Source organism: Ricinus communis, chromosome 6 (genome assembly GCF_019578655.1).
Source record: "Ricinus communis isolate WT05 ecotype wild-type chromosome 6, ASM1957865v1, whole genome shotgun sequence".
Lineage (NCBI taxonomy): Eukaryota > Viridiplantae > Streptophyta > Magnoliopsida > Malpighiales > Euphorbiaceae > Ricinus > Ricinus communis.
Window position 1 is genome coordinate 22,025,070 of NC_063261.1, and position 13,528 is coordinate 22,038,597.

At 31.9% G+C, this 13,528-nt stretch overlaps 2 protein-coding genes across 4 annotated transcripts; both read left to right on the forward strand.

Moving 5' to 3' along the window:
- Positions 1-3,225: 3,225 nt before the first annotated feature.
- LOC8261033 lies at positions 3,226-6,400 on the forward strand. 2 transcript variants are annotated; one of them, XR_007216271.1, is made up of 4 exons: positions 3,233-3,755; positions 3,851-4,137; positions 5,768-5,898; positions 6,001-6,400. XR_007216271.1 is itself a non-coding variant. In XM_048375469.1 (3 exons), exons 1-3 carry the CDS (start codon positions 3,473-3,475, stop codon positions 5,831-5,833), a joined length of 636 nt encoding a protein of 211 aa, XP_048231426.1. In that variant the 5' UTR covers positions 3,226-3,472; the 3' UTR covers positions 5,834-6,400. The 2 variants fall into 2 exon arrangements, 1 of the variants encoding a protein (XP_048231426.1); XM_048375469.1 differs by having other exon boundaries at positions 3,226-3,755; positions 5,768-6,400.
- A 967-nt stretch (positions 6,401-7,367) lies between these two features.
- Positions 7,368-13,205, forward strand: LOC8261034 (nuclear pore complex protein NUP88). 2 transcript variants are annotated; one of them, XM_048375466.1, is made up of 9 exons: positions 7,368-7,960; positions 8,072-8,223; positions 8,336-8,458; positions 8,883-9,027; positions 9,480-9,541; positions 9,900-10,116; positions 10,966-11,880; positions 12,089-12,338; positions 12,564-13,205. In XM_048375466.1, exons 1-9 carry the CDS (start codon positions 7,667-7,669, stop codon positions 12,821-12,823), a joined length of 2,418 nt encoding a protein of 805 aa, XP_048231423.1. In that variant the 5' UTR covers positions 7,368-7,666; the 3' UTR covers positions 12,824-13,205. The 2 variants fall into 2 exon arrangements, with proteins under 2 accessions (XP_048231423.1, XP_048231424.1); XM_048375467.1 differs by lacking the exon at positions 7,368-7,960 and having other exon boundaries at positions 8,095-8,223; positions 8,347-8,458.
- The last annotated feature ends 323 nt before the right edge of the window (positions 13,206-13,528 follow it).

Here is a 13,528-nt window from a genome sequence, read left to right on the forward strand (position 1 = left end):
AGATTGTGTCATCTTGTCCATTTGGTAAAGTTTAACTAATGGGTTTTTTTTTTTTTAAATAAAAATTAATGGGTTATTAATCATTGTAGATCTTTTTAGAGTGATGTCAAAAGCATTGAGGTGATAGATTGGATATTCAATTATTTAAGTTGAGGTTTTTTTTTTTTAAGATATAAAAATTTGAAGAATTTTTGATGAAAAATATAAAAAGGAGAATAATTATACAACTTGGTAAATAACCCATTAATTTTGACTGCTATCATGTGTTTGCACTAAGTGTTTCAAGTGATTAAAATTAGCATCTTTTATATTTTTGGAGTAGGCCTATCTTCCAGTAATATATGCATTCTTATTATGACTTTGGGAAAAAAAGGAGACTTTTTTTTTTCCAAATTTAATGTTAAAAAAGATAATAATAATGATAGTACATGATAATACTTATGTCAATAAAATGTAAGTTTATTTATTACTTTCAATATGTAATCCTAATATTATAATTATAATAACTATGATTTTTTTATTAATTTATGAGTTCATATTGCATAGGTTTCATGTAATATTCTAATTACTCTAAATTGAAAAGAAGTCCAGAAAAATGCTGCTTGTTCTGACAAATTCAAACCAATTTATGAATAACTTTAATTTATTCATAAATTTTTGACTTAAAATACACCATGTGAGATAATTAAGATGGTAAAAGAAATCATGAGATAGGAACACTCTAACTTTGATGTTAGATTTCAGAGGTCTATGTTTGACTTTATATTAAAAATTATATGTAAAGTCATTTGGCAATTAAATGACACTACCTTTTACAATCTAAATAATTTTAAAATTAATCAGACGATAAATATATATATTATTTTTATAAAAATATTTTTTATTTTAAAATATTAAATAATTAATAGAAATATTACATGATAAAAATTAAGACAAATAAAAGTGGCTCACTATTTTATTAGAGTCGTTGAATTAGATGGAGGTGGATGAAAAGGTACTTCACCTTGCCACATTATTAATTTCTAATTTATTCATTGTAATTGAAAGGTAACTAAATTTAAGTGGTGGAGGGAATCCCCACAACAAAAGGCATGCCTCCCAATCAAGCCATTGCAAAAATGACATCTCATGATCAGGAATTAAGAAGTTAGTTGATTGAATTGTAAAGCTTAATAGTATTTTTAATTGTGAGAAATAAAAGATTAGTTGATTGATTGAATTGAGTATTTGTTGTTTTCGAAAGAGTAACTACCAAACTACCCAATAAATTAATCTAATAAAAAAAACATAATTTATAAACCCATATATTAATTGAAATAAAAGAATAAACTTAATTCAATTTTTTTTTTAATAAAACATTTCCAAAGATTCGAAAAAACAAAATTTTGCATGTGATCACATGTTCATCAATCGGTCGGTTCCACCATACCCGCTTGTTCGGTTACAAATATATTTTTATTTTATTCACTATGAAAAATTGCAGTCATTTTCCCTTATTAAAAATAATAATAATTTAGAAAAAGAATTGAAAAAATCCTGTTCTTTGTACCCTTTTGATCTGTATTGCTAATATTAATTTTGAATTTTCTTCTAAAAAATCAATCAAAAAGAAGAGATTCATCTTTTATTATTCCACGATTTTATTTTATTTGCAATTTAAAAAGCAGACTCATGCCATTTTAGAATTTTTTAATCAGAAATTGAAGTAAATATTTAATTAGCTATTAATTTAATTAACTGCAGAGATCCATTGTTTAACTAATATCTAGTTAACTGGTAACAAATTTAAAAGTTATATACAAAAATTTATTTTAAAAAAATATAAAAAAACCATACAAAAAGATTATATAACCGATCGATACAGTTAATCATCTATTTCTAAAATAAAAATTAAATCTAATCCATTAATTAATGATTAAACTGTTTAATTATCAACTTTTTAATTTGATTTTTTAGTATATAATTTTTTAAAAATATTATTTTTGCTTATCCTGACAAATTTATATATTAAATACTAGTTGAATGTAGTTCATTGAATTTAATTTAAACTCGAGTCTAATTAAATAAAAAAAAAACAATAATTCATTAAATTTATAACACAAAACAACCCCTAAATGATTCTCCTTATTTCTAGAAATAAATAAATGTAGGCGACGAATTTGAAATTAACTGTCATGCCTTTCTTTTGTATACATTAGAACATTCTATTGCATTATTTTGTTTAAGTAATTAAAGGTCAGGTCAATGATACTATAGACCAAATTTTGTACATACTGTATAATTTTTTATTTTTTTTTCAATTTAATTAAATACATGTCTTTATCAAAATTAGACAATTTTTAGTATTATTATATAATAATTTATTTTTCCCATACTCTGGACATATAATTTTCAACGAAGGAGAGAAGAGGAAACTCAATGCCAAATTTTGTTGTGTATGCTGTGTATGACTACGGGCTTCAATAAATAATATCCCACGACTTTTGCAATAAATCATTTATTTTTTAAATTCTTTTTAGACTACATAGCCACCTTTTTGTTTTTTTTTTCCTTCTTTTCTGTATATATATTATATATCAAGAACAGAATCCCTAATTTTCTTTTTAATTTTATATATTATTTTGTGTTAATATGTTTTATTTTTTTTACGTTTAATTGTTTTTATGGAATTATATTTAATTTTCATGAGAAGTCAGAGTTATTTCAGTTATTATTATTAATAATTTTAAGTAATCAAATTTTATATATGTAATATACAAATATTTTATGAACGTCTATTTTTAAAAATCTTATCATGTTGGATTTTGCAGTTAATATTTATGAAAAACCTTATAACCTGAAAAGTAAACTAAAAGTGAATAGGTGCTTTCATTTTTTTCTTCCTTAAATTATAATTTCTTTGAAAAATATAAAACTTTTGTTCATGAAAAAGCTAACTGAATGTGAATGTGAATTACTAATTATATTTAAAAAATAAATATTTTTACCATTTAAATTAGACTTAAAATTTAAAAATACTGTTTATTTAATTACGATAAAAGATACAATTAGGTATTGCCGTTAATCATAGGATAAAAGAAGACTGGTGTATTTGACTAGTAAATTACGCGTGTAAAGTTCTCAAGTCTTTGTCATCTCTCTCTCTCTCTCTATTTCCTTGCAGTAGACAAATCCTCCAGTCAAAAACATTGAACCCTTTTAGCCTGCACCTTCCATGGCATTTTTCATTCAAATTGTTATTATTATTATTATTATTATTATTTTCCATTTCTCTTCTTCTTTATTATTTCCGCTTTAAATATATTTTGCAAGAAATGTCTCTTTGCATATAAAAACTCTCTCTTCATTGGCTTTCTCTCTCTCTCTCTCTCTCATCAACACAGATTACCTCAGTCTCTTCATCTTTTTTCTTGTACATAAGAGTCTCTCTGTCATCAAGAATTCAAGCAAATAAACAAGAGCAAAACAAGAGATGGGTTTTGCTAAAGAAGTGCAATCAATCATTAGACTATTGAGATTTTTAAAGACTCTATTTTTCTTGATCACTCTGTTAATTTCTTTTCTTGTGTTCTCTGCACCAGTTCTTCTTGTTTTAGCTGATACCCTTCTTCCTTTCTCTCTTCTTTCTGCTTCTCTTTCTCCTTCTTCTTCTTTATCTCTCAAAACCCTTTCTTCCCATTTCAACAACTATGATTTTAGATACTCTCTCATTGATATACCCCTCATATCCATAATTAGATCAGCTGTCATCATCTGTAAGTATATTTGTGCTTAAATTCTGTTTATGTTCATTATAGATTGGCTGTTGTGCTAATGAATTAGCTTTCATTTATGTATTGTTTCTGTGTAGGTGTTTACAGTTTGTGTGATGGCCCAAGATTATCAAGAGGGCCCTATTTGGGGATTACAACAATATGTTCTGTTTCATCACTAATTTATGTGTCATTAAAGGCACCCTATGTGTTCAGTGTCTCAAGGATTGAAGAAGATCATGATAAAGGAGAGTATGTCAGAGCCATGGAAATTGCTTTGTTTGCTTGTTCCTTTGTCTTAGCAATTGGACATATTGTTGTTGCATACAGAACAAGTTGCAGAGAAAGAAGAAAGCTTTTAGTCTACAAAATTGACATTGAAGCTGTAAGTTTTCCTCTCTTTAATTCTCTTTCTTGATTATTTCCAGTCTGCTTTCCTTTTCCTTTTCTAGAAAATGAATGAAATATAGAAAGTGTCAAATTTAGAGGAATATCCAGCAGTTTGATTAAAAGGATAGCAAAAGTAAATGATGCTTGCAAGTTGTTCATTGAAAGAACAGGAAACTTGAATTGTCAGCATTCACTTCATTTCCTATTACTAGCAATATTTGGAGGCCTAGTTTTCTCAAAAAAAAAAAAAAAAAAAGGAGAAATATTTGAAGGCCTAGGGAATTTCACTTGTCAATTACTTTTCAAACCCAACTGTCCCAAGAGTTGAAATTTTTGTTATTCTGGAAGGTCAAGTTTTAAAAAAAAAAAGATGCTATTTGAATTGGTCTTTTCTTGAATTTTGGCTTTCTTGAAGAAAGAAAGAAAGAAAGAAGATATAACAGCTATATGCAATATATAGATGTGTAATAATTAATTTCTTGAAGAAATTGCATGTGAGATCATGAATTTTTATTTTTAAAAATATAAAAATATGATTGTCAGCAAACAGGTGAAAAATATGATGTGGGTTTAGTTGTTTATGCTATAAAATTACATATTTTATTGTTATTTTCTCCTTTTCTTTTTTCATTCCTTAATAATTCACTAAAATTAAATTTTACAATCTAATAAACTAATTTACCCTTCTTGCTTTGAGTCTTCAAGATACCCATCAAACTTCCTCCACCAGATCTCCATGTGAATATTGTTTTATGCAATTGCCTTTTAGACCTGACAGCCTCAACTGACATGGATTTGTTTTTTAAATGTCAGAATCTGCAAAACTTTAATTGTTGTTTTGTGCTTTTAGCTGGCATGTGATTAACAGAAAAATAAAAAATAACTAATTTATGTTTTTGGAGCCCATGTTCTTCATTTCACCTGAACCTTGAGCCTATCCAAAATCTCCATGGTCAACCCAATACATCTGATATATTTTTATATTTAAAGAATCTGTATGGGCAGCCTCCATTGGTTATGGGCAAGTTGCAATTTCTGACCTTATTACCCATGACATTTAAAATAGGAAAAAAAAAAGGTACTTGATTGTTTACTAAAATATAACTAAATTCTTAAATCTTAATATTGCTCAATTACATTTTTTAAATTTTAAAATTAGAACAATTACATTTATGGGTTCTCATGCTTGTCCTGTTTTTCAAACTTAAAAATGTAATTGAGCTATTTCAAAGTGGTGTTAATTGAATTTTAGTTGAAAATTTAATAACTTTTGCCTATAAAATATAAATGTCATTTTGCAACAGTGCCCACCTTTTGTTGTTTTCAGAACCAGATCCTATGCCTATTTTTATTTGTTTTCTCGATAAAGAATCCTATATTCCTATTGCCACCCATAGCATGCCATTTGCCTGTTCATTTATATTCTTTTCATAAAGAACTGTTGCCTATGACCCAAAAAGAAACAAATCTATCATTAATTCCTTTATTCTTTTCCCACAGCAGAAATTCCTAGAGAAGGACATTGACTTCTTTAACAAATTCATCCTTCTTTTTTCTTCAAATTGCTTTGGATTTGATTCCATATGTGATGAATTTATATTTACATGGGATGGTAATGTTTGCAGGTTTCTGCTTGCAAGAATGGATTTCCTGGATACAAGAAGATTCCAAAAGAAGAAAGGGTCAAGTAATTTACCACAGAAAAATGAAGAACTAACAAACATCATACATCAAATTCTTATGTACCCAGTTGTAGGTAATGTTCAAAATCCCTTTCTGTTTCTAGATACATCATTGCCTGAAACCAACTGATCACCAAACTAACTAAATTATCTCCATTTGGCAATTTTGGGCACAGGTTTATCTAAAAGACAAATCTGCAAGTTAGAGGTTATTGAAGAAGCAAAACTAACAAAGAGGCTAGGGACTAACAATTAGTACCCACATTTTAGATATCATATGTGTCACCTTTTTTTTTTCTTTTTATATAGTATATAGGGATTGTACTAATGGTTTTGTATCACTATAGAGGTTGTGGCTTGAGTATACAAATAGCATTATTTTCTTCTTGGTATTGATTGATTCAACATGTACATGTATAGCTTTTGTATTTACATTACAAAATCTGGAAGGATTATACATAGTAGCCAAAAATACCCTTGTTTGAAACATAAAGTGGATGTTTTTACTTGTCACAGGACTCTTTCCCTGATGGTTAGAGTAAAAAAAAGATCAATGAATCAAGGAGTGTTATTAGATGCGTTAAGAGTTCTTATTGTGAATATGAGATTATGAGGGAAATGAGAATACAAGAACCAAGTAATGACAAAAAGCAATTCAAGTATATGTTAAGTTCAAATACTAATTTCTCATTTGTAATAAAAGATATTCACTCTTTTTTTTGTTTTTGTAACTTATGAAATCGATAAGAGATTATAGGCACAGGAAATTGCCCAATTCAAGATACAACAAGATCCTGAAAACCCATTATTAAATCCTTATCCTTTTCTATCAGTAGGAAAAATTGATAGTATTAACATGAGCAAAGGCCCAAGAAATACAAAAGGTCCGAAGATACAACTTGAAGGCCTAAGTATGAAATTCAGCACTGGACCTAAACCCATATTACATCAACATTAAAAGGGCTTAAAGAACAAGGTAAGATACCCATTAAACCCAAAGAGATGGGTTGTCAGCCCAATTAGAAGAGATGTGTTCATGATCTTCCCTATTTACAGGCAAGACAGCAACATAAACCAAATCTTGAAAAGATCGACTAAACAACTAGAAGAGAAGGAGGTTGAAAATCCTCCAAGCCGTCCAGAGCTCAGCTGGGTCTCTCCCGTAATACGTTTAGCGCTTGAGTAAATAGGTTCCAGTGGTCTTAATTTGCCATTAGAAAAATCAAAGACGACTAAAATGTTGCCCCACTCGCACAATACTTTCTTTCTACCATATATGGTGATGGCTTAAAACAAGGGCATAGAAAGCTCCTAATCACCAAAAAAATGGTGCCAAAAGAAAACCCATGGAAGGACCACTGGAACTATAAAACAAGAAAAGCAAATACTGTACTATGGTGGGAAAGAAAAAAAAGAGTAAGCAAATACTATGCCATTTTTTCCTGAATACTGTCATCTCGCAACAATTTTGTTTTAATTATAAACTTAATAATTACTATCTTCATATTCAATGATTTTTCAATCATCAAAGATATTACTCATTAAAGTCTCGATTTATCAAGTCTAGAGAATGTCAGTATCTAATTTTCTTTCTCATTTGCATTTAAAAATGTATGCGAACAGAATCTATACTAAAATGTGGTCTCCATCCTCACTTCCCCGCCAACATCTACTAATTATATCACTGTTAAAAAAACAAAAGAAAATCTAAACGTTATACCAAACGACATCGGTTAAACCCCCATCTCCACTAATAAACGGCGTCGTTTCACTCTGCTGCAAAAAATAAGAAGCAGCGCTAATTATAGTGAAACCTCACAGCTCCTCCCGCTCTGGCAAACGATGAGGTACACTTTCGATTTCACTCACTCCAAAATGGACTCTCCTTCTTCTTCTTCTTCTCGTCAATCCCTAACTCCTAAAGAGGACATCCAGTGGGTCCCACTCACCTCTCACCCGCTCTTCGCCACCACCACCGGCACAGCCGCCGCTGCTACTCCGCCGAGGAACTTATTAGCATGGGACGGTTCTTCCAGGTTATATTATTGGGATTCAAACAAACAATGCCTTCACCGAATCTCTATTCGTCTCGGCGATCCTGAACCTACTTCTGTTTTCGCTTCTATTCCCTCTAAGGTACACATTTACATTTTAATCTTAATTTCTTTTTGAATAAAAGAATTATATATTATATAGTTTATTGAAACATATTATAGAGTGTTTAGCATGTGCTGTTATTATTTTTAGGTGTTGCGAGCAGATGTAGATATCAACTTTGTAGTTAATAATATCTCCATCAATAAAAACGGCACCGCGTTGTTTCTATCTGGTTCAGATGGATTATGTGTCATATACCTGTATGGACGTGCTAATGCTAAAGATAATGCGATTATTTGCAGGTACTTGTGCTATAGTTTTTTGTTACAGCATATGCTTTGTGTCAATTATTTTTATTAGGGCATTTTGTATTGTTTTTTTTTTTAGTTTTTTTGGTTATTAATGATTGTGCAGGACTGTTTCAGTTGGTTCACAAATTTATTTCAATGAAAATAGTGTGATTCGTACACTTCAAGTTCTGTGGCATCCTTATAGTGACTCGCATTTGGGAGTTCTTTCTTCTGATTCTGTTTTTAGGTACGGTGAGATTTTCTTTTGGAGTTGTTTAAATTGTGATTTTGAATAAAAGCTCTAATAGAACGCTTAGTTGAATAATAGTGTTTCAACTTATAAACACGTTCTTTTAAGATTCAGAGATATAATGCTGAATGGATTCTATATGGAGTTTAAAAATGAAAAGAATGTTACTGGTGAAATGTTAATATCTGCCAAAATTCATGATTAATTTAAATTAAGTGGATGCCTGTTGTAAGTTAATCACATTAACCAGATTGTAATTTGAAGAAAAGTAAGCAATTCAAGAATAAAAACTGGAAACTGATCTAACTTTGCAAATAAAGTTTGATAACAGGTCTTTCAGTTACTAATGTTAGAAATTCTATTTTAATTGTGATGTGAATGAATGAGATTTATATTGATCGACTATCTTTCCCCTTGCTAGACTTTTTGATTTGTCTTCAAATGTCCTGCAACCGGAGCAGGAGTATTATCTACAGCCAGTTGAACCAGGTAGATCCAGAAATGCCTCGTCAATATGTCCTGTAGACTTTTCATTTGGAGGAGACCACTTGTGGGACAGGTTCAGTGTAAGTTTGGCGACATCAGTAAAACTGCATAATGTTTAGCATACTGTACAATGTATAAATATAATGTGCTTATGGCGTTCCCTTGTTCACATTTTGTTTTGATGTTTAATCCTTGTGCTTAATTGTAATATGTTTGTTACTGTTATTGTGATCTTCTGTTCTGGCTACAATCTTTACTAACTGTTGATATAGCAGTAAATCAAGAAGTTTGTCTCTTGTTATGGTTTCTTTCTAAGAGATTATAAGATGATTTTAGAAATCTCGATTTTGCTGTCTGTTTCTCTCTAATTGATGTATTTTTTTCAATACTAGTTTCAAGTGTTTTGAAGTCTGGTGATTTTTTCAATATGCTGCATGTTTGTGTTGTTTATCTAAAGACTTGAGCATCCATACTCTAGCAGCTTCTCATTATTTAGTGATTCACTAATTAATTGTTTTTGCCCATTCTGCAGGTTTTTATATTATTCAGCGACGGTTTGATTTACATCCTTTGCCCAATTGTTCCTTTTGGAAGGTAATTTTCTCAGTCATATTTTTTTAAATCATAGCAAATTAGTGTTGCTCATGTTTCGGTTTTGTGAAGGTGGTAAGAGATTGAGATATGGCAAATTGGCAATGCAGTCTTCTGCACTATTGACATTTTAGAATATCGTATGCTTCTGCATGTATAGCTTAATGGATTATCTTATGGTCCATCTAGATGCTTACTAGTCCGACTGCTCATAGTGCTTGATGACTATCCCTCTTTTTTATTTTTTGTATTATGCTACTCTAGGTAATGTTTATTAGAAAAATTACATATGAATTTGCCGCTTCTATTTATGATTATATGTTTGTTACTCATTAAAATTGTGTGCTATACTTTGCAACAGTGTCCACAAATTGGAATCAGTATTGGAGATATATAGTGATGCTCAGACATTTGGGCTTAAATCAACAAATCAGACAGCTGTTAGTAATTCTAATTTTGCAATATCATGGTTAGAAGCAACATTTCCCGAGTTAAATGACGAAGCAATTGAACGGGATGATCTATTGACTTTAAAAGCTCGCCCCTATGCTTTATTTGACGCATCACTTTGTTTACAGGTACACTTATTCATTATTTTTGTATCCATCTCTGTCAATTGCATGTGTCATTAATGCTTCAGAATCGCTAATTACTTGTATCAAGCCAGTTCTGATGGGTCTGGGTATATGGCGTGTTAGACATGCTTATTTGAAACACACTGCCATTTTGCTCATTTAGTAAAAAAAAGAAACAAGAGTTTCTACTCTGCTAATTGTTTTATTAATCTAGTGATATGAGTGTTGGAAAGGTTCTTTAAAAAATGCTACAATAGAGAGTTCTGGATCTGCATGTACAAGAAAAAATGAGAACACATGTTACTGTTACTGACATGTATTAATGAAATACTGAGGTCTAATGCTTTGTTGGCATTCTTAACCAACTCAGTATGCTTGGAGCAGCAATACATTCCTTTGTGGTTGTTTACTATTCATATTCTATACGTGTTATCATAAGAACATCTTAGTGCTCAAATACGGCTTTATATTGCAAAGCCTGACAAACACTTCATTTCTTTTTTCTTCTTTCACCCGTTCTTTTTTATACCTTATTCTTAACCTGTAAGTGTTCTTTTAAGAACTTGCTAGTGGTCAAATATGGCTTTATAATGCATCTTTATTTCAAAAATTCTATTCTTTCAAGTGATAATCATCTAATCAAGGTGGTCTGAGAGGCACCAAACCTGGTCCTTAAACATCTCTCAATATATGCTCCCGTAATTTTTCTTAGCAGTAGTCAGATTATGCTAATGTTTTCAGCGAAGCTAGCTCTTGCATTTGTCTAGAAGCCAAAACTTGTACTACATGAAATTCGAAGTGTGAAATTTAATGCGTGCATGGAATAACAGCTTTTCTTTTTGCTTTATCTAGGGCCCTCTAAGAAAAGTACATGGTGGGGAAGATGAATATTCAGCTGTTAGAGGTACGCAATGTGAAGGTTGTGCTATCAGTTTTCTCTATAACATAGTCAGCAAAGACTCAATTCTGGTGACTGCATGGAGTGGGGGGCAATTGCAAATAGATGCCCTAGCTGATGAAATCCAGCCAGTCTGGACAGTTGGTAGCCCACCTCGTCTTCATGTTGATTCCCATGACCATATCCTTGCTGTTGCTATGATATGTGAATCAATTTCCGGCGAGATTCCTGTTGTGAAGCTTGATCAGCCTCTTGATCATACTGTTTGGTTAGGTCATCCACCTCCTTTGTTGAGACTTGCAATTGTGGATTTGGCTTTGCCGAGGAAAATGGAAAGTGGATCTAAAATAACAATGTTTGCTGATCCTCTATTGCCTGAAAAAATCTATTCTGTTCATGATGGTGGAATTGATTCAATATTGTTGCATTTTCTTCCATTTACAAGTCAATCCTGTGGCAAGGATGAGACATTAAGAACTCCATCAGTGCATCCTCTGCTTAGCACACGCCAGGCCGATAACTCCTCGCCTCTATGCGGTTTCGTCACACTATCCGATGCATTTGGATATTCATGGATTATAGGAGTCACCTCCATGCAAGAATGTATTGTGCTAGAGATGAAAACTTGGGATTCATTGCTTCTGAGTCATGTCGATGTGGAAAAGAAATCTCCAGGATCTGAAGAACGGAAAGAGGGAAATACTCTAGACATCATAAGCAAAGAACTTCTTAGTGGTCCTAAGGTGGTTCTTCTTCCTCAGGCCTCACCAAATCTTAGATCTGTTGCTGCTGATTCTATCGAAGGTCGATCAGCTCTGCATCAGTATTTCAAGCTTTTTCATGAAAATTACGTCGAATATGCTCATAAGGTGAGAATGTGCCATACTGTACACATTTGACAATAATGTTTTTACCATCCCATGAAAGTTTCTGTTACTTAAACCTTGGCAATTAAAATTACCTTTTATATTAGGTTACTTCACAAGAGGTAGATTGGGTAAGCTATGTTAGAGTACAGCTCTGGATTCAGTGGACTTTTAAGAAATATATGAATATGTTGTTATGCACTTCTTGTAGGTTTATTTTGAGCTCAAGCACCATGAGCCTCAGTTGAAGAGAATCATTGATGACCAAAATGCTCGCTTGGATGCAGCAGAAGAGAAGTTGTTGAAAGTGGAGGAGAAACAATTGGGGTTGGATGACAGGATTGGTCATGCAATCAATGCACACAGTCTTCTTGAACAACGGTTGCAACATTTAAGGAATTTGCCCGGTGCCCACAAGAAACCTTTGTCAAGAGCAGAGCGTGAATTTAAGTCTGAGCTTGGTAAGAAATTCTACACTTATTGCAATTGGTTTATTCAACCATTTTTGCTTTTTCTGATCCATCAAAAACTCATTCCAACAATTTTTATTACCCAAATGCTCATTCTGTTTTCTATTAGTTTTTTAGTACATGAGAAAGTCTATGGAATTTTATAATGACTCAGTAGTTGTAGCATGGCAGGCGACTACCTGACATTATTTTATCTACTGTTTGATTCTTATGCAGACAACTTTACAGGAATTGAGTTGGATGCTTTGCGTACTTCCATTGACACTTTAAGAGCAAGGTTAAAAAGGTTCACGCAGTCTCCAAGAGCTAAAGTATTGAACCAGCAAAGGCAGATGTCAGGGAAGAACTATGTCCGAGATGTCCAAATCTCCCAGCTGAAATCTTCACTTGCAAAACTCTCACTTGTCAATAATGAAAATTCAAAAAAGGTTAAGCTTGTTGAATCTGTATTAAAAAGTCAGGAAAGCAGTAAATGAGGAAATTTGTTGTTGTTGCCCACAGAAATATAAGATCAGCCTTTTGGTCCTCCGCCTAAGACACTAGAGTCCAATGAAGGTCCATAGTACAAGAGTTGTCCCATTGCTTACAGGTGTTTTGTTCTTTAATATTGGACTCGCCTGTCAGACTAACAATAGGAAAGTATCACAGTGCTTTTAGGTGCTTCGGTGCAAGGTTCCGAAGTTGGCGCTGTCTATTTTGGCATGCTTAATTTGCATTCTTGAGGAACTTGTAGTCTTTCAGAAAAGTATATACAGGTCAGGCATCCTCTTCAGATTTGTATACACTCTAATCCCTTGTATCCATTACTGTTTGTGATATTTGATTATGAAAGTATAGCCACTTTATTGGTTTGTATGATGATGATGGTGATATTTCCCATAGAATTCTAATTTTATATTTCAAAAGGAAAGGAGGGGAAGGCGAGGTGCTGGGCGGCTGGGTGGGGTTCAGAAGTGGTAGATATATTCCTAACTTTTTTGCATCAGAACATGTCTTTGTCCAGGATTAGACAATCATGATATATTTGTGAAAAGTAGTTCTTAGCGTGGGTTCAATGATGGTTCAATCTCCTGTGTGCATGCATTACTTCCACTTTAGGTGCCTTGTGTTTTCCTCATTTGTATTTGAGGTGGATCATTTTGCTTTCCTTTTTTATTTGCTCAATACAAAAATAGTGTTGG

What these genes read in the sequence shown, in the direction of transcription:
- LOC8261033 (XM_048375469.1), top strand. Translation starts at nt 3,473, where the DNA reads ATGGGTTTTGCTAAAGAAGTGCAATCAATCATTAGACTATTGAGATTT. An exon ending in TAGATCAGCTGTCATCATCT is followed by an intron (nt 3,756 to 3,850) that starts GTAAGTATATTT and finishes GTTTCTGTGTAG; the next exon opens with GTGTTTACAGTTTGTGTGAT. An exon ending in ACAAAATTGACATTGAAGCT is followed by an intron (nt 4,138 to 5,767) that starts GTAAGTTTTCCT and finishes TAATGTTTGCAG; the next exon opens with GTTTCTGCTTGCAAGAATGG.
- LOC8261034 (XM_048375466.1), top strand. Translation starts at nt 7,667, where the DNA reads ATGAGGTACACTTTCGATTTCACTCACTCCAAAATGGACTCTCCTTCT. An exon ending in TCTTCTGATTCTGTTTTTAG is followed by an intron (nt 8,459 to 8,882) that starts GTACGGTGAGAT and finishes TCCCCTTGCTAG; the next exon opens with ACTTTTTGATTTGTCTTCAA. An exon ending in ACGTCGAATATGCTCATAAG is followed by an intron (nt 11,881 to 12,088) that starts GTGAGAATGTGC and finishes CACTTCTTGTAG; the next exon opens with GTTTATTTTGAGCTCAAGCA.